The following is a 21,963-nucleotide window of genomic DNA, read 5'->3' as shown; positions in this document are numbered from 1 at the left end:
TCTGAACTCCAGATACCCCAAATGACACAGGACATCATCACCCAGAAGGCATCTCAAACTCTCAAGTATACCAGTGAACCAACTCATTGTCTTCCTAAAAAAATGGTTCCTCTTCCTGCATTTCCTAACTCAAGTGACATGAATCACTATCTAGAGATAAACTGTATCACAACTACCTCCTGGTTCTTCCTCCTCCTCACCCCAAATCTAAACAATCCTTAATTCTATCTCTCTAATATTTTTCAAATTTTTCCCCTTCTTTCCATGGCTTTACTTCAGGTCATCATCTCTTTCATGGTTAACAGAAAAGCCTCCCAACTATTTCCTTGACCTTGGTTTAACCCCATTCCAAACCAGTGTCCCCACTGGTTCACTGCTTACCTTTCTAAAATACAAAGGATAACATTCCTTCCTCTGAACTTCAAGAGATGTTCTTTATGTCTTCCTAACCAGACCCCCACACCCAAGCTCAGGACTCTACGTCGCAGCTATACCAAACAACTCCGTACTAGAAATCACTGTTAACTTCTGCATAAAGCTGACAGACTTAACACGTGCATTTCCTACTGTGCTCTCCCAAGATCCACTAAAAGGATACATGAGGATGTGCTTTTAAAGACCTAAAACCATAAGTACAAAGACAGCAATAAGAAGAGATAAAAGCAACTCATTTTTGGAAGTGGGAAAGAAAGACTGATTTAGCAGACTCAGATAATGAAAGCTCAAAGCCAAGAGTGAAAAAGGGCAAGAAACCACCTGATTTATATCACAGAAACTCCAAAAGACTCAGGAACTGATAGCTCAAGGTATTTTGGGAAGGGGAAGTTGAAGAGGAGGTATTAAAAATAACAGGACCTCTAGAAGGTATTTTAAAAGACATCTGATGACAAGATCTCATCCAAGTGCAACAGTCAACAAATGGCCCTCTCCTAAACCCAGTATAGAATTGGCCATTTAATTTCTGGTTAAGTAAAACAAATCGTCTAAGGACAGGGAGATATCAGGTAATCAAGACTAAGGATACTATATAAAACAGGGAGATATAACGTAACAGACGGGAGACTGACGGATCTTTCACTAAGGAAAGATCCGAAAAACACGGAACCGAAACATCTGTCCCGTACAAAAAAAAACCTCCAGCTAGATTATCCTAAAGAAAAAAATCCACAATCAGCAAGCTTTGCATACATACTTAACCCTTCCAATTAGCTTTTTAGTGCCCACTCTTAAATTTATACAGACAAAATGTTGATATAGCTCTTTTAGTTGGGTGATGGTTACCTAACGATTCATTATACTGTTCTTCCTTCTTTTGTACATGCTTCAAATTTTCACAAGGGAAAAAAAAAAAAAGAAAAGCAGGCAACCAAGGATCAACATATATGATTAAAATATCTAATACGAAAAACAGAGAACAATAAAATAGAAAACAGCAACTTGAAGGAAACAGAGACCACACATAGAGATGAAAGCTTAGAAGAATACATCATTAATATCCTTGTCAGAATAAAAGAAAACATTGTGTTCATGAAAAAAAAAATGAAATGCTGTAAAATGATTATTCAACAATACAAAAAAGAACTCATCAAAGGGGGAGGGGAAAAATAGGATATGGGATGAAGAGACACAAACATGTATAAAATAATCAACAAGGATATATTACACAGCACAGAGAAATACAGCCATTACTTTGTAGTAACTTTAAATGGAGTGTAATCTATAAAAATATTGAACTATGTTGTACACCTGAAATTAATATGATATTGTAAATCAACTATACTTCAATAAAAATAAACAATTTTTTAACTTAAAAAAAAAGGACTCATAGACCTTAAAAATATTATAGCAGGAAAGAAAAACTCAATATAAAGGGTGAATGATAAAGCTGAAGAAATACCCCAGAAAGTAGAGCAAAAGGACAAAGAGAAGAAAAAGCAGAAATGAAGAAAAATACAGGGCTGGTTCATTCATCTATCATCTAAGTAATAAGAAGTTCAGAAAGAGACAAAAGAAAAACATGAAGGTGCAGAAATAATCAACAAAATACGGTAGACTTATCTAGAACCCAAGAACACGAGTTTCCAGTTTACAATATCCACCACATGTCCAGAACAGTGGAATAAAAATACACCCACATCATCATGAAATTGAAAACAGGAACACAGAGAAGATCATACAAGTTGCCAAAGGGAAAGGAGAGATGAAACATTCAAGAAACGAGAATTAAAATGGCTCAGGATTCCTAAAAGCAACTCTAGAAGCTAGAAGACAAAAGAAAAATGCCTCTAAAATTTTGAGGGATAATCTAGAATTTTACACTCAGCCAAACTATTAGTCAATGTGACAGCTGTAAGACATTTTCACACATGCAAAATCTGGAGAAAATTTACCTCCCATGTACCTTTTGCAGAATGCCACTGGCATTCATGGGCTCCATCAGAAAGAGGAAGTAAAACAAGGAAGAAGACAGGTACAGAAAACAGGCATCCTATAGAAAGGACAGGCAAGAAGAACCCTTTAGATGACACTGAAAGGGGATCCAGTTATAACAGCTGTGAACAAACAGAGTAAAGCCAGGCCAGACTAAAGCACGTAAGAATCTTCCAGATTCCAAGATGATGAAAGTAATAAAATACCTGATGTGTGTAAACACACTGAGGGAATATTTAGATAACAAGTGGAGAGAATAGATTCAGTTACATAGAAAACTAAATGTAGCAGGCAGAATTCTAAGATGACCACCTATGATTCTTAACCCCAGTTGTACACACACCATTCGCTAGTTATTCAATCAAATGCTAATTTAGATATTACTTTACAGATGTGATTAAGGTCCCAAATTGAATGACCTTATGATAGGAAAATTATACACGTAAGCCTGACCTAACCACATGAACCCTTTAAAAGAGAGTTTTCTTTGGTTACTTGCATAAAAGAAAGTTAGAGATTCAAAGCCTGAGGGGATTTGACAGCCAAGAATCTCCCCACTGCTGACGCTGAAGATGGAAGGGACCGGGACCGTGTATCAAGGAATGTGGCTGGACTCTAGGAGCTGAGAGATGCCCCAGCTGACAGACAGCAAGTAAACCGGGACCTCAGTCCTACAGATCAAGGAATTGAATTCTGCCAACAAGCGGACTGAGTATAAAGACAAATCTTCCTCAAAGTCTGCAGGGGAGAACTTAGCCTGGCAGACACCTCAATTTCAGCCTGTCAGACCCTGATCAAAGAGTACAGACAAGGTGTGCTGGACCTCTGATCTACAGAACTATGAGTTATTTTGGATGTTGTTTTAAGCCACTACTTTTGTGGTAATTTGTTACACAGTAATAGAAAACTTATAAACTAAGCAAACAAAATTATTATATAGGAGTGAAGATTAGGAGGATGGTTGTACAAGAAAGAAAATTAACCATAACATAATGATATATACCTTCAATAGACTTTATATAGTCACACAAATAAAAACACTAAATAATGACCTAATTTAAATTACAATCTAACTATATTGGGAGGATGGGAGGAATAGGAGTCATACAGAGGGAAATGAAAGAATTAAAATTTCATCTTCTAAACAGGGTGGTCAAGAGATAATGCCTAAAATGTTTAAATCAAGAATGAACAATGTAAGTATGTTACTTAGAGCTAGAGAGATAAAAAGCCAGAGACAGGGCTCTAAGAGTTGAAAGTAGATTCCTCCACCAAATAGGAAATGGAGATACTGCTACTTTTCATAAAAAGTCTTCAAGAACTGACTCCTTAACCTATCTACATACAAAACCGATCAATATATAAACTCAAAAAAAAAAAAAAGTATCCCATTCTCACATGTCCAGGGGGCTTTACATATGCTGGTCAATTTGTTTAAAATATCTTTACCACTCTCATCCCTGAACCACCGTATCTCATTAACACCTCTTGTTCAACACTATTTAACACCAACACTATTTGGGTATCACCTACAAAGGAAGCCTTCCCTGATGTCCCACCTCACCCTTAAGACTAAGATGGGTAACCTACCAAGTGCCCCACAGCATAATGTTCTTATTGCTAACAGAGCACTTAGCTATTCAGTCTTCCCCTAGACAGCCACATTCACAAAGAGCTTGCCCTATTCATTTCTGCATCCCAGTGTCGAGTACCATGTACTGCATATTGCAACTGTTCAAAGAATCTTTATTCGATGAATGAATGCCTACTTCCACTGAGGCCAACTACTGCAGACGAGTAAGTTTATTTTCATCCATTATTACACTCCTCAGTCAGAGACTATCAGTCTGGGTTCCCAGAATTTAAAAAATGAAAACAAAAACAAAAACATACAAATACCTACACTAATATCTGCCTATTAAATTTTAAAATTCAAAGGGTGGCTTGTACACCAACTATATTTCAATAAATAAATAAATAAAAATAAAAGTCAAAAGATGCATTGTTTTCCGTGAAAGGAAACTTACCTATAACCCTAGTATAATCTTCTCAAAGGACTGAAAAACTTATTTGAAGCTAGTCTCAATTTTAATATTAAATGTTATATGCTTTCTCCAGGAAGGGCAGGTGATTACTTAGACGGAGGCTTGTATCCCTGGCCTATACAAATACACAGGTACTTAAATGTCAGGATTAAAGGAAAAGGTCCTATGTACTCCAAACATTCCATGCAAGTTACTACGGCTTCCTAAGATTTCCTGAGGTAACACTGCCTGAAGAGACACACCTCCCTCACAAAAATCTCAAACTGAGTCTAAAAACAAATTTGGCAGGGATATAAGGCAAAAGATATGGCGATCACTCTTTGTTCTGACACTTACACGAGCAATCTCAGGCTACTCGTTAACCTTCTCTTAGCCTTTCTATCCCCATCCAAAAAAGGGATATAATTGTTCAGGATAATCACAAGAATTAAAGGGTAGACAAGAAGAGATGCTAGGCCAGACGTTTATTAAAAAGAAAGTGCTTTAAAAAAATTTTTGTATCACTAATCAAGTATCTAAAACTGCCTCAGGAATTTGTAACTGCAAAACTCATCCATAAATATTTAGTGAAAGAATGAATTTATGTTTCAAAAAAGTACCAAGGTAAAAGAGAAAGGTTTTTTTAAAACTAATATTAGATTTTTTTTAACTTATTAGAACATTTCATAGTAGTAATTCTTAATTTCAAAAGAGATCTCCCCATTGGAAAAAATCTATCAAACTTTGGGGCAAGGCAGTAAAAATCACTTGTGCATCCCGGTAGCCAGATATTCTAAGTCTTGGCATTAAGTGCTTTCCTCACCATACTCTCACCATCAGACTATAATTCACTGTATCAGTTCAAATGAGGACTACAGTCCCATCTCTCTCTCTCTCTCTCTGTCTCTCTCTCTCTCTCTCTCTCTCTCTCTCTCTCTCTCTCTCTGAAATTTTAGGGTCCTCTCTTCCTGCTGCACATCCCCATACCACAAAGGCAAGATACTGAAAATCAAATTCATTCCTTCCCTCAAAAGCAATTCACCTGCTTTTCTGCCTTCCCAATATGTGAAAGGGAAAATTTTTATATTAAATCAAGGAAAGAGAGTGAAAATGGAGAGTAACTTTATGCATAAGAGTTCTGAATACCAAGGAAGCTGCATGCAAAGAACAAGTGACTGACTGCACAAATCACGAGTCGACCATCACTGGGGAAAACTACATCCAGTGAAAGAAGTCATCTTTTAAAAGTAGAGAATATTTTTATGTCAAAAAATGCTCATAGTAAACATATAAAAGGTATTTTTAAACTGTTTAGATCACACAAGACAAATGTAAGACCTTTTACTATCACTGACAAAAACCACATGAAAACAGCAAAAAAATTTTAAAGAAGAAACAATACTTAACTAAGAAACTGTGGAGAAGTAACTTGCCTGAACAAGATGAATAAGTGTTGTCAGAATAGCACATCTCAGCATATTGTGTTCTTCACTCTGCTTCCAAAGAAGAGGCAAATACTGTACCAAACACCCTACGTATGGTCGTATCTATCACAACAGGAGTAGAGGAAGCAAAAGAATTATATTAGTAAAGAAGGCGACTTACTTCAAGAAACACTGACAGACCTAATAGGTCCCAGGCAGCAAATATTTAATATTTACTAGATGTAATGTATTAAGCACATATCCTTTTAAAGATACATTAGACATTAAATAGAGACACAAAGCTCCATGGTAAATATTAACAATTTTAAACAAGTACCAAATTTATTGCATGAAATAAAATTTAGGAATAGAAAACAACATACTGAGGCCAATTATTTCTTTAGAATTTAATAGAAAATGCTGTTACATCCTGGTTCTTTTTAATAAAACAGCTTATCTAATTGGAAATTATACTGTCTTAAAAAGAGTTAGCACTTACTCATTCATTCAACAATTACCTAACAGCGTCTTCAAAGTATCAGGCCCTGAAGACTAGGCACCAAAAAGAAGAGGATATAAAGGTAGACATACAAATCCTTACAATGAAAAACAATAAATGCAAGGTGAAGATGTTCACAAGGTATGGTAGAAACACAGGAGAAGAAACTCCTTTTCAAAGGATAAAACTGTTAACTCCACTATGGATTAAGCTCACCAGTTTTAAAAATATGCCCTTAAGCACAGCACAGCTTGACATTGAGCTTTTTGGAAAATAAAATGGATCCACACAGAAAATGGACACAGTGCTCCAGCTTCAGGCTTACGGTCACACAGTGTTTGGAACTGATCTGATGAGAGTACCCTTGGTGATAAAAAGAAGTACTAGACTTTCACAGCTTGAGTACTATCTATCAATCCCATGGAATAAAATTTAAAAATTGCTCCCAAAAAGAGTAAGAGTTTCTTTGTTCTGCTTATAGAACATCATATACTAAAAGGGTAGCCAGAAAAAACTGTAGGATTTCTTCCCCCCGGGTTCGGGGGAGGAGGTACAGAAAGATAAGAAGTTAAATATTTGCCCAAATATTTCAGTGAGATAAAACTGAATAAATATTAAGGGACTATTTACATATAAATTCTCAATCATACTATTAAAATAGATATTTATTGAGCACTTAATCTTGCTGAGCACTTAATTTTGCTAAGTGCTGTATCTCAAAGATCCCTCCAATTAATTTATAAAGGCAAACCAATTAATACATAAAAACACAGGTTTCAGAATACCTAATGCATTCATATTCAACTAAAAACAGCATATAACAGCATGTTCTACTGATAAGGAAAATAAACCAACTTTTGTTTTGAACAAATTAGAGAGAATACTTTCTAAGGCATGTAAGAAAGGAAGTATATGCTACATGAATTATAGATAGGGTAAGTAATAAAACCAAAGCACCCAATTACATTTGAAAGTCATGAAATATTTATATCCCAGTCCTAGTTATTCATTAGAATATATGATGCTCTAAATTAAAATTAATGCTTCAAAGACACTTTCAAAAATCACTCTCAGATTCAGTGTTGCAAAAGACAAAAAAAGGGTTGGCGGATCATCAAAAAATCTACAAACAATAAATGCTGGAGAGGGTGTGGAGAAAAGGGATCCCTCTTGCACTGTTGGTGGGAATGTAAATTGATACAGCCACTATGGAGAACAGTATGGAGGTTCCTTAAAACACTAAAAATAGAACTACCATACGACCCAGCAACTAGCAACTACCATACGACCCACTACTGGGCATATACCCTGAGAAAACCATAATTCAAAAAGAGTCATGTACCACAATGTTCATTGCAGCACTATTTACAATAGCCAGGACGTGGAAGTAACCTAAGTGTCCATCGACAGATGAATGGATAAAGAAGATGTGGCACATATATACAATGGAATATTACTCAGCCATAAAAAGAAACGAAACTGAGTTATTTGTAGTGAGGTGGATGGAACTAGAGTCTGTCATACAGACTGAAGTAAGTCAGAAAGAGAAGAACAAATGCTGTATGCTAACACATATATACAGAATCTTAAAAAAAAAAAGGTTCTGAAGAACCTAGGGGCAGGAATAAAGATGCAGACGTAGAGAATGGACTTTAGGACACAGGGAGGGGGAAGGGTAAGCTGGGACGAAGTGGCATGAGAGAGTGGCATGGACATATATACACTACCAAGTGTAAAACAGATAGCTAGTGAGAAGCAGTCGCATAGCACAGGGAGATCAGCTCGGTGCTTTGCGACCACCTGGAGGGGTGGCATAGGGAGGGTGGGAGGGAGACGCAAGAGGGAGGAGATATGGGGATATATGTATATGTATAGCTGATTCACTTTGTTATACAGTAGAAACTAACACACCATTGTAAAGCAATTATACTCCAATAAAGATGTTAAAAAAAAAAAGGGCTGGCGATTAGAAAACAAAGTGATGACATGAAAGCCAAACACATTCCCTTAGGGCAGGAGGAAGGAGGTTAAAAAATACATTATTAGGGCAATTGAGGAAATCTGAATATGGACTTGATATTAGAAAATAGTATTAACATCAATGTTAAGTCCTCTGAATCTAATCATGGTTATGATTAAGAAGGAGAGGTTTAATATACTGGATGAAGTGTCATGAAGAAATTAGGTGAAGAATACATAGGTAGTGATTTACTGCAACTTATCTGTATATTTAAAATTTTTCAATGAAATGATGTGAAATAAAAAATACTATGCATATACATTCTGAAAATGATTATAACATGAGTTTTTTGGTAGACCAATTATCAGTTATTTACATAATATTTAAAAAACACGTGGAATTAAGAATGTTTTATAGACATTGGGCTAAATAACCCTATAATAGAAACTGAACCACAAGCATTAAACAATTGTGATGAAACAGCACTCATCTTTTGGCACTTCTCCAAAGAATACAGAATGGGGGGCTGGGGGGGTGCCTACTATGAGCATTATAATTATACTCTTATGAGTTAGTTCATTCTATATAGGGAGATACCCACTTTCATTCATAACACATTAAGAAAAACGTGATATATACACTACTGTGTATAAAATCAATTACTAATGAGAACCTACTGTATAGCACAGGGAACTCTACTCAGTGCTCTGGGGTGACCTAAATGGGAAGGAAATCTAAAAAAGAGGGGATATATGTATACGTATGACTGATTCACTTTGCTGTATAGCAAGAAACTAACACAACATTGTAAAGCAACCATACCCCAATAAAAATTAATTTTTAAAAAGGGGAGAAAAATACTTTGAGACAATTCAAAAAAAAAAAGAAAAAGAAAAACATGTGAAAATCAAATATGTGACAGCCTAAAAAATGTTTTAACAAAGGTTCCATTCACAGGGAAATTTAAAAAGTAAGTCTCTAATGACACCTCATTTTAGGTAACATTTTCAACCGAACATTTAATATTTCACGCTGGCCCTTTAATTTTTAATTTTGTTCTTTTCCTTTAGAAATGCTTAAGTCCAAAGACTATCTACCTGACCTTACACCTGATGATTAACACATTTTTCCTGACTATGTATTTATGGGATCCCTGCACCAGAATAATTTAATTATAGGTTTTCAACTATGCTTTTTAAAAGTAGAGGAAATATAATATTCAAATAATTGCAAGCTATGGTATAAAAATGGTAAGTTCCCTAAAACTTCAAAAACTATTATGTGTCAGAAAGCACTGTTGTAAGATGGCTCAAAACGTCTGCAACCTAGTAAAGAAAAATCAAACTTATATATAAATGATAGCTGAAGGATCTATATAAATGATGGTGTTGTTCAAAGGTTAACACGGGAAAACGTTAAAGAATCTACTAAAAACATTTTTCGTAACCCTTTCCTACCCACATTCTGAAAACAAAAAGTACTACTGGATAACTATATCTTATTGCTATTTACTAATGACATAGACACCTGAGCTGCTTAGGCTATTTGTGTTATGAAAGATGAGTATGGATAGAAACAAAAGCATTTTTAAATTTACTAAGCAAGAGTAATGGGGGGAAAAGGTTTAAAGGTTTGGAGAGATGGGGGTAAGAAAATACATTTCTAAACGAAGAAAAAAAAATCTTCTTTAAGAAATTCCCATTAGTCAGATGATATCTAAATAAAATTATAAAAATTTGCCAAATCTTGCTTATATAATCAATTTTTTAAACAACTTATTGCAATTGTTGGTGATCTAAAGCATACAGAACATCTGTAATAATTTCGTATTCATGAAATCATTTTTTGTGTTTGTGAGTTATCTTTAACTTCACCATTTTATACATGGGGACAGAAGGTTAAAGACCTTGCTCAAGACAAAGAGCAGAGACAGGAACTTGAAATAAGTTTAAAACAGTCTCAATGACCAAACTCTCTCAATGTTGTTTATAAACCTATATCAAAATGAAATAATGTAATTAATATAATAAGAATCCCAAGTGTTAAGAAAACTGTAAGATATTACTACTTTGAGACACCAGGACTCAGATCTGCTCAAAATGATCAACGGTCACTCAAAACTGCAACTGCTGTTAACATACTATAACGCTAAGTTTGAATACTGTCAATGCCACTCAGATGTCTGAACTCTGCTAAGTTTCTTAAAGCCTCAAATTGTTTGAGATAATACATTCTAATTCCCACCCAAAGGTTTTTGTGAGGATTAAGTGAGAAGTAAATGCAAATCATCTGGCACAGGAGCTGGAAACTTGTCATTACTCAATAACTGATAGCAATTTTCATCAACTGCTTTAGAATTAATAAACAGGTTCAAGGTGTCAGAATTCACTAATGAATTCAGGAGCAGACTTCAGGACTGTGGACTCGAGGTATTATCTTTCCCTAATACCTCACAGATTTACTCAGCGCTTTTCAAATAAAAATATGCACTGGTAAACTTGGATATAAGAAATTACAGGATAATTATACTGTGATTCCTGGATTATCAATTTTTCACAAAGATTAGGAGTGATAAGGGAAGCTGAATACAGTTAAATAATAATCTACTGTTAAGAACTTTACATATCATTTTTATATTTAACCAATCATGGATATAACATGGACTAGACTGCAAAACACACTCAATTTTTAAGGTACAAATAATAGACTTCTGAGAATATTTGCATTTCCTGACAGACACTTGTGACTATGCACTCAAACACACTAAATTTTAAGAAGTATTATTAAATATAAACTGAGAGATATATAATTTTGCTTTCTAATGAACACCGCTACATTGCTGATCCAAGTTTTTATTTTTTAATTTTAATTTTCTTAGGTCATTTTATAAAAACTCGAGCATAAATGTCAATTTTGATACATAACTGAAATCACAACCTATGAGAATCATTTTAATGTTTTAACGCTTAAACAACATATATAAAGCAAAGATATTAATGAATTCTATATATACTCTACTTACTCCTCTAACATCTATTTTCATGCTTTACAACAAAATTACCTGCATGTTTACTCTTTCAATCACACAAGAGAGGACATGTAAAACATGCATCTTTGTGTCACATTCTGTAACTTGCTGCAGTAACTGAAAGAGTAGTGTGAACATGGTTTCCAAATACTGTAGGTAAAAAGAAAAAATAGAAGTTTGGAATAGAAATGTAAAAACGTTTACATACAGAAACAAGAAATAAAATTAAATCATAATATCAAAGCAATACAAGACAAAGCCTTAGCATTACCTATACAACTTCAAAATGATCAAGGTGCCAATATTTAGGGCAGTGATTTTTTCTTTATTGCTATTAAATGTGTCCATTTTAGAATTTAATTCATCTAGACACTGAGTAATGTTTTCAGAGGAAAATTGTATCTAAACGTTTTGTGTATAAATTTTATACTGCTAAACTCAACTTTTAACAGCACTTTGTCATTGGTTTTCCACATATGCCTATTGTTCTGCAAAGTCTACTCATTAAAGCAAAAGGAATGTCATTATTGCAATCACATACCAGCTGTCTAATGTGGCCCTTAACATATGCTGCACAGAGATATAAATTTTTGTAGAAAATACTTGTAATTCTAAGAACAACAGAATATTTCTGACTAGGAAATAGAAAACAAAAATCCTGTATCTGGCTTTTAACTCCTACATCTTGAAAATTATAGTAGGAGTTAACAAATCACAGGATGCCAGATACATAAACATTTGTTCTTCCACATATCTGGTTCATTTTTATATAGATTGGTAAAACATATTTCTTTCATCCAAAAATACCTAGTGATTCTTTTATTAAAGAAAAATTTCTGCTCTACAAGTTTTCCCATCTATGACCCCATAAGAAATATAGGTAGACATTTTATCATGAAGTTTTCTTCTTGTTTAGCCCTGTCAAGAACAACAAACACTAACGCCCCAACCTTACTGACATATTTAACAAGTGCTCACTGAGTACCAATTATGTGAAAACACCAAACTAGGTGCTGAGACTGAGTGAAGGAAAAAAAGAAATGAGTAAGACTTGATATTCTGCTTTTCAAGTAATTTGCAATCTAGTGTAGGATAGACATACATACACAGACAACAGAGGGGGATAACCTAAGGATGAAAAGTAACAGACAAACATGAAACGAAATTACTATGTTTTATAATTGTGAGGAAAAAAAGCTCAGCAGTCCACTCCAAAATAGATGACAAGGTAACTAAACAAAAAACAAGCAGAATAAAAGTACACTATTTCAAATTAAAGTTATCAATAAAATCAATCACTTCCCAAAAATCTAATATACTTTTCAAAGCAACTTTAATAAATAACTGATACTACATATATAATTTCAGCTATAAAATAACAACATTCTAAAAGATATAAGCAGAAATTGTTATAAAACCTATAAATAAATATTCTTACCGGTAGAAACTGATCTGTTCTAAACTCAAAATCATCAACAGGTGAAGAGCAGTTAAGGAATACTGATAATATATGAAATTCAGAACATATGAAATTTATCAGGATAAAATATATGTAAAAACCAAATACAACAAACCAATCAAAAATTACATTTTAAACTACCTCATAAATTAATTTTAAAAATAAGTAACAATTTTAAAGTGTTGTTAAAATTCTTTGCAATGAAGTGTTTTAAAAGTTTTTAAAGGATATTTAACTTCAGAGTGGTAGCTGTTTCGATACGGACCTAAAAGAAAGTATACTGTGAATTATGAATTATTCTAGAATTACTAAACATCATTAATAATGAATGACAAAAAATTTATTGCAAATCGCTTTCTCTACTTAAAGTCACAGAGTACATTAATATCTAGAAATAAAAGGACATTCTCCTTATTTAGCAAGGACTACAAAGAAAACAATAAAAGGACATTCTCCTTATTTAGCAAGGACTAAAAAAAAAAAGTAAAATAGTGTCGATTCCCACCCTTCTCAGTTTCCCATAATTTGCTTAAAGGAGTCTTTAATCCAGTGAGTGCTTCCAGGAAGAAAAGGAATTTGCCATAACACTGTGGAGAGTGTGGCACTGAGAGAAAAGAGTGTGAAGATGGTGTCAGAGGGAAAGGGAAGGTTGAGAAGCAGAGAAGAGAAGCAGGAAAACAGGGTGGACTTGGAGAAGCTGGCGGATGTGTAAGTGAAGAGTGAGGGAGGAGAAGAGAAGGAAGAAGAGGGAGGAGGAAAAAGCACACAAATTCCCATTTGTAACCTCAATTACAGGAAGTCCCTGAAATAACCAAAAGATAAAGTCTGATATTTTCTAAATCCCGAAGTTCCCAAATACAGAAAGGTTTGTACAAGTTCTTGACCTTGCCAAATCACACTTTCTTTGTGTATCAGCATGTTACCTGGGAAAATCATATCATGACAGCATAATCTTCCTATTTCTTTTCGAGTTTTACCTGTGACTTGACCAGCTAAATGGGCATGGGCTGCCACACTCAGTTTCCACACCAAGTAACGTGAACTCAAGCCATGATTAAATGCTATATGCCGCTCTGTAAAATAATGTATCTAAAACTTTTATTTCCTGGCTAAGAGCCATTACTTTCTTAGATGCTGCTATGCTTCCCACACCTGTAATAGCAACTGGTTTTTCCTTTGCAGCCATTTTTCACAAAGAAACAGTTTTGATCATTTTATAGGAGCTTCTGAGGTCTTGAGGTACTGATTAGGCATATTCATCAAATGTTAAGTACTCTAGTTCCAAATCCACAGATTCTAAGAGCCTAGAGTGCAGCTGTTTTCTCACCTGCCTTTTCTTTTTATTCACTGTTTCTAAAGGTAATATGAATATTTCTAGATTTTTTAATGATTTAACAAATGTGCTGATTATCCAATACATGCAAAGCACTATGCCAAGTGTTCTACTATGAAATGACCTAATGAAAAGATGACATACTCATGCAATTAAAAATATTCAACAAGGAGCTATAACTCCCAGGCATTGTGTTGGGTGCTGTGGGGAAAAAAGCTGAGTAAGACACACCTAGTCCTTGTCCTCAAAAAGCTTACAATCTAGCAGGGGGGAAAAAACACCCAGATATTAAATAATTATCAATAAAAATGGCTAATGTGAAGAGCTTAAGAACAGGATAATCTCCCTGAGGACATGAACTATTTCTAGTCATCTTCAAATTGTCAGCATTTAGTACAGTGTAAAGCATATAACTGGCACTGTGGCAATAATTTAATTCACAAACACCAGGACTTGAAAGCACCCCCCAAAAGGAAATCAAACTGTCAGATCTTCCTCCACAAAAGGACCAGAGATGCATTTAACCCATAACGATGACATTTACACAAATAAGTACAGGAAAGAGACATCTGAATGAAAACTAGCTGTGTTTTCCCTCCTAACAAAGGGAAGAAGTCAGTGCAGTACTGCGTGCAGAGAAAAAGATGAAATTAATCATGATGCACTCTAGCTTAACTGCAAGACTAGGAAGCCAGATCATAAGGGAAAACAAAAAGCACACAGTTTACGAAAAGAGTGGAGCATTTAAAATATGACAAACACAAATAAGAACAAAATTAGCTATTCCTGAGCTATAAAAGAAATAGGAAGCACTTACTGCATAGAGACAATGAACTTTGCAGCAATTCACAAGTAACAGGGAAAAAAATCAGGACCTCAATTTACAGAATGAAGAGTTGGGGACTGTGACAGAAGATTGGCAGAAGAGCGTCTAACACAACTTCTAAGACACGATTCAATATATACTTGATAAATAAATGCAAGAATATGAAACAAAACAAAAAAAATCTTCCCTTAACCAGACTCTAAACATAACTTCTCATAGAATAAACCTAGATTTTTGAAGGAGAATGAAAGCCAAAGTATCCAGAACCAGATCCAGACTGTAACTCAGCCTGAGTCTACCCTACACCTTCAGCTGAAACATCAGAAAACTTCTAAGAAGATAACAAACTAATTCCATACTGGGGCAAACAAGTGCCATCAAGCCATCAGAATCATTGGAAGAATCCCAGAGAAGCAGAGAAATGAACAAGAAATCACAGGTTAACACTACTTCCAAAGAAGACTGCTACATAAAGGCAAGAGTAACCAGACACTTCGGTGTCCAGCATGAGAATGAGCCTTGGCATAACTGTCAGGATGGTTGATTTGAGTTCTAGACTTGGAGCAGCCTAATGCTTGACCACTACTACAGCCTGCCCATAGCAGTGAAGGGAATTCCACACACTAGAGCAGTGAGCATGGAGCTGGGACCTGAAATAAATGGCAATGTCTCAGGGACTTAAGACCACGAGGAAAATGTAAGTAAGACAAACATGAGAGAATAATTATTAAATAGATTCTATTTCTTTGCTGAAAAGAAACAGAATAATAATTTTATAATATTTTATCCTTATCTCTTAACTCTTTCAATAAACATTTTCTAATTTTCTGATTCCATGCTAGGCATGGAAAGAGATACTAATATGAATAATATTATCCTACTCACTGGCTCTTTTATTACTTGGTACTATTATAGTACTATTTTTACTCTATTATGCAGTCAAGATCACTGAATTACATATTTTCTCCTGAAATACACATGTAAATAACTTTCCTAAAAGGATAAAAAGCACCTTCCATTTTTTCATCTCCTTTTAAGAAAAATATCCTAAAGCTCATTTTCATATAATAGGTATACCAGACATATCATTACAAAGCCAAAATGGACTATAAGAAAGTTACTAGATTAAAGTTTCCTTTCTTCCTAGTTTTAGAGTGGCCTAATATCTTGATGTCTCAAACACATATTTTTGATATTTCCTTCGGAAATTACTGGGTTGGCCCAAAAGTTCGTTCGGGTTTTTTCCACATCTTACCCAACGTATTTGCTGAATATAAGTGAATTCAGAATTCATTTTGTGAAAACACAGACTAACACAGAGTTTAAAACCTGTAACAGTTTTTTTGAGACACAAAGGATGGTCAAGTGGGAAAACTCAAAACTGTAAGAAAGTGTGACAGAACTGGGAGACCCATAAAAGGCAGAAGAGTGGAAAGACAGGAGAATTTCAATGTACCTTGTTAAAAATACCTCTGCCCAGATCCCAGCTGCACCTCCCACAGTGAATTCAGGGTTTGCTACAGTCATGTACATGCCACTCAAAGTCCCTTCTTAAACTCCATCAACTGGCTTTCCATCTGAAAAACTCTCTATTTCTATGCTGGTAGCCAACCTGCCCATGAAGATGGCCTTTCCTCTGCTTGACACACAATAACCCCCACACACCCCGCCCCCAAACTATAAACCTTCTGGCTGTACCAGAGTCTACATTATACACTGACTCTTACAAGGCTGAAACAGTACACTGATGTTAATTTTTAAGTACCTTCCTGCTTGTTTTATTGAAGGCTGCATAAATAACCTAAGTAAAACAAAAAAAATTTTTAATTACTTATAATTTCCAAAATTGAAAGGTTATTATTGGATCAGAAACCTTACCACTAAAGAAACCAAGTATGTAAATCAAATATCCTGGTTAGAGAATCCTCTGCGGGTCCTAGGAAAAGAAAGTTCCTTTCACCTACAATTTAGTCATTCTGTTTACACTGTGGTAACAACATTCTCAAATATGAAACTTGCCATAAGCACTGCATCTACTAAGTAACATGTTCTAAGAGGGATGGAAGAAAGCATGCAGAAGATATTTTTAATGGATTTTTCAATAAAGCATTGTACCACTGTTGTCCTTATAAAAAATAATAAAAATGGAACCTTACTTGATATCATGTCGAAAAATAAATCCCAGATAGAATAAAGAACCACGTGTGAAGAAAATGGATTTATTGAACAAGAAACAAAAAGAATAAAATAGGGCCTCCCTGGTGGCGCAGTGGTTGAGAGTCCGCCTGCCGATGCAGGGGATACGGGTTCGTGCCCCGGTCTGGGAGGATCCCATATGCCGCAGAGCGGCTGGGCCCGTGAGCCATGGCCGCTGGGCCTGCGCGTCCGGAGCCTGTGCTCCGCAACGGGAGAGGCCACAACAGTGAGAGGCCCGCATACCGCAAAAAGAATAAAATAAAAAAAAAAAAAAAAAAAAAAGAATAAAATAAAAAAAAGGAAATCAATAAATCAGATTATACTGAAACTAAAAACCTCTGCTCAGGACTTCCCTGGTGGTGCAGTGGTTAAGAATCCGCCTGCCAATGCAGGGGACATGGGTTCGAGCCCTGGTCCGGGAAGATCCCACATGCCGTAGAGCAACTATGCCCGTGTGCCACAACTACTGAGCCTGTGCTCTAGAGCCTGTGAGCCACAACTACTGAGCCCACGTGCCTAGAGCCCATATTCCACAGCAAGAGAAGCCACCGTAATGAGAAGCCCGCGTACCACAATGAAGAGCAGACCCCGCTCACCGCAACTAGAGAAAGCCCGTGTGCAGCAACGAAGACCCAATGCAGCCAAAAATAAAATAAATAAATAAATTTATTTAAAAAAAAAAAAAACCTCTGCTCAACAAAAAGACAACAGAATGAGCAAAGAAAGATATAGGGAAAAAAAGAAAGATATAGAGATTCCACTGCATTTGTAATGTTTTATTTCTTAAATATTTGTAATATATGGAAAAATGGAAAATTATTACAATGGAAATATGGAAAACCAGGTACCTGTTATGTTAGCCACTGAATTTTTCTCTTTCCTTGATGTAATTCTCAACTTTTAAAAAGTAAAAAATTTAAAGCCCGCGCACCACAACTACTGAGCCCGCATGCCACAACTACTGAAGACCAAGCGCCTAGAGCCCATGCTCTGCAACAAGAGAAGCCACCACAATGAAAAGTCTGTGCATCGCAGTGAAGAGTAGCCCCCATTCACCACAACTAGAAAAACCCTGCAGGAAGCAACGAAGACCCAATGCAGCCAAAAATAAATTAAGTAATTAATTTTAAAAAAAAGAAGCTTAGAAGTTAAAATTTTCAAAGTAGCATTATCTTAAACCTAATCAGAATTCCCAACATTTATTACAAAAAAAGTTTCCAAATACTGCAATATTATAAATGCTTGTCCATTATGCCTAGATCAAGTTTTAATTGCTAAATACTGATGAAAAGTTATAACACTATTTCAAATAAACCAAAAAAATTTCACTCAATTTGCATTATATTCCTCCAGATCAAACACTATCATGCAACTATCAGAGATATTTACTCTACACAGTAGCTTCTGATATTATAAAATTTTATAGAGTCCTGAGTTAGGGGTTTTTGAGCACAAGTCACCTGTTCTCCTTGTTTGGCCCTGCAATAAACCTTCCTCTGCTCAAAAAAAAAAATTTATAGAGTCCTATACCAACTGGAGAAGTTGCTTTCTCCAGTTGCTGCACTATTTCTATTCTGCCACAGCAAGCCTTGTAATAACACGGCTATAAGACTAGGAAGCCACACAGACAACTAGTTAAATGTATCCCAACTCCATAACAGCAGCAATCAAGCAAGAGAACATAGACTCTGAAAGCCAAAGAAGATTTAGATTCATCAGAATCTATATACTTCGTGTGTGTGTGTATGTGTATATACATACAAATGCCCTCAAGTATGTTTGTACATGTATGTCTGAATGTTTGTACATTGTTGTGTATGTCTGTATGTATAAGGTAGCTTCCCACATTTCATTAGCCAGCATTTCTCACAGGTTGAAATTAGAATAGTATATCTTATATACTATTGATCTTAAATGTACTTAAAAAAGTGGGGGGGAGGAGACAATGTATGCACCATGAACTTAGTGTCTTACAAAACACTGTCTTCTTAAGAAGTTATAAGAAAATAATTGTGGCAGGACAAAACTGTAAAAGTGTAAAAATGAGATGCAGCCACCAGAAGACGTACAGGAAAAGGGCAAAAGCTGTATCTACAGCAGCATTTCCTCAAAGTATATTCCGATATTAATGTTTTTGTCATCTTGGATAGTCACTACACAGATGTTCATTTTAAAGGTTCTTATAGGTCCTACAGTAAAGAGGATTATTTGAATATTTAGTCCAGTGTTCTCCAAACTTAACTGGCCATGAAACCCTTTTTCCCCAATAATGCTTATTGATGTGATAGATTTAATGTTCTGCTTTTAAAGTGCTGACCTAAATGACTCATTTTCTCTTCACTTCTCTCCTAATAGACTTATTAAAAAAAGAATATAAGATCCAAGAAATTTCTCTTTCCCACAGAAAACTCACCTGAAATTTAAATCTTTTGTAACACTTTCATAAAGCATTTAATGTCTTCTCTCTGATACCACTGATAGAACAGCAAATAATACTTCCAACTAGGAAAACAAAACTTAAATCTTCCAAATGCTTTATTCTAAAGCTATTACAAAAGTAAATTAAAGCAAATAGTATTCTTAGGAACAGTTAAGTTTTATTATATTAACAAACTTCTAAGAATTTAAACATGGTAAAATAAAACTGGATTCCCTTGTTTAAGCATGGGATGCTTAAACTATTTAATAATTACAGAATGATATTTAGAGTAAATTCTCAATTATTTACACAAAGTAGGTAACATTTAAGTAGAAAATCCAAAAATAAGTTCTATTTGCTTTTAGAATGTACCATTGCTTCTGCAATTATAATGTTTTCTTAATTTCGTAATTTCTCTAATTATGTTTTCCTTTGTTGAACATTAAAAGTTTATATTATCGTGGCACACATGTGAAAACAAGAAAAGTATGACCCAAGCCTTTGCTGAAAAACAGGATAATCAGGTAGGTTTGAAATTTTTTTAAAAGGTGGTATATTGATAAATGATTAAACAAGATCTGAGAATAATTTGGGGGTGGTGGAATCACTTAATTTTATCTAAAAATAATTTGAAGTTCAGGAAAAAAATCAACCAGATTCACTTTTTAAAGACTATGCTGGAGTCAAACCTAAGCACAAGACAAAGAAAATGTACAGTAAGTCATGAATATATTTACTCAGGCATAAAATAAAGCACCAACAGTGGGAGCAGGGTTGGGGGAGGATACTATTCCACACTATGTTGAACTTCTTTTAAAAAACCTCTTTGGGGACTTCCCTGGTGGCACAGTGGATAAGATTCCACGCTCCCAATGCAGGGGGCCTGGGTTAGATTCCACATGCATGCCGTAACTAAGAGTTCCAATGCCACAACTAAGGAGCCTGCCTGACGCAAATAAGACCTGGTGCAACCAAATAAATCTTTAAAAATAAAAAAAAACCCTCTGAGTAAATGACATATAATAAAGCAGCAAACCTACTTGCCTTGAAGGGGAACAAAAGAAGCAACGAAGACGTCATTATCAAGTTTTCAGTAACACAAAATCAAGAATATTATGTGAACACTATACATAAAGTCCTAAAATAAACAATTCCAAAGGCAAACAAAACAAAACAAAAAAAAACCCAAAACTGAGAGACAAAGAAAAAATCAATAGTAAGGGTGAAACAGATTATGGTGTTATCTTAAATGTAAAAATGACAAATTCTATCCTGAATAAGAAAAAGGACATGTAAAGCTATAAAAGGATTTTTAAAAAACTGCCTTTTATTCTTATTAAAAAATTATAAATAATTTTAGATTAGTAGAGTTTGGCTAAATTTTTTTTCATTTACTAGTGATGAGAAGGGCAAAAAATAATCAAAGGACTTTCTTCCCTCAAATCAAACTACTCACCAAGGAATAATTACAGCACTGAAAGGCCACCAACATTCTAAAGAAAGATATAAACCACTTCTGAATTTGAACTTTAACATATGTTAAACTTATAAAAATAACTTTTAAAACCTTTAAGCAACATACCACTAAGTCTTGATCCTGAAGCAAGTTACAAATTGCCTCATATAACATGGGTCTTAAGTCGGACTTGAATTTCACAGAAATCCACTGACCAATGAGCCAAATCACCCTGCGTCGCAATGGCTTATACCTAGATAGGGAAAATCATGAAATTAAAATGTTACATATTTTAAGAAGCCTATTTCACTTAGTATATTTCATCATTTAAATCTAAAATGTAATAAGAAAACAATATGCATTTTTATATAAAAGTTTAAAAGCACTTTTAAATGTACCACAGTATAAATACTAACAAAGTTCTGATTTAAAAAACTGAAAATTCTTAGGCAGATATATTGTAAACCTGATTATTTTGTATTAAAGAATTACAACATAGTTATATACATAAAAACCAAGTCCACTTGTTTCTTAAAGTAACCAAAAAAAGTTAATCTAAATAGGTATAACTAGCAAATGTTCCAAACCCTAAGGCTGGAGAGGCCCCAAAAAGTAATAATAAAGGAATTTTCCAATTCCAATACTGTTAATCTCATAAAGATTATTTTCAGAACACTGTGAGAAATCTCTAGACTTATATAAAATATTTATATAAATTTATATTGATTTCAGCTAAAGTTTCTAATTTTGTAAAAGGTGTCCAATTACAAATTGTGACTCAGATTACCAAAATAATGATTTGTATTTTTAAAGTTATAGAACATTTACAGTAACAAGTACATATATTTGTTTCTCTATGGCCATCTTTGTTAAAGAAAAGGAAGGTTCTTTAGGCAAAGAGAAAAATCA

At 34.6% G+C, this 21,963-nt stretch overlaps 1 protein-coding gene across 2 annotated transcripts in view; it reads right to left on the bottom strand.

Annotated features, from left to right (window-relative positions):
• Positions 1-21,963, bottom strand: part of IPO11 (importin 11) — a 205,747-nt gene that overhangs the window by 115,028 nt on the left and 68,756 nt on the right. For both annotated transcript variants that reach the window (XM_060092933.1, XM_060092931.1), the window contains exons 16-20: positions 21,181-21,307; positions 13,056-13,089; positions 12,804-12,844; positions 11,399-11,515; positions 5,888-6,001 (exon numbers count right to left, since the gene is read on the bottom strand). In XM_060092933.1, coding sequence (XP_059948916.1) covers positions 5,888-6,001; positions 11,399-11,515; positions 12,804-12,844; positions 13,056-13,089; positions 21,181-21,307 — 433 coding nt within the window. The remainder of the gene's footprint in view (positions 1-5,887; positions 6,002-11,398; positions 11,516-12,803; positions 12,845-13,055; positions 13,090-21,180; positions 21,308-21,963) is intronic.

The sequence above is a fragment of the Mesoplodon densirostris genome, chromosome 3, assembly GCF_025265405.1.
Source record: "Mesoplodon densirostris isolate mMesDen1 chromosome 3, mMesDen1 primary haplotype, whole genome shotgun sequence".
Taxonomy (NCBI): domain Eukaryota; kingdom Metazoa; phylum Chordata; class Mammalia; order Artiodactyla; family Ziphiidae; genus Mesoplodon; species Mesoplodon densirostris.
This window is presented reverse-complemented; position numbering and strand designations above follow the sequence as displayed.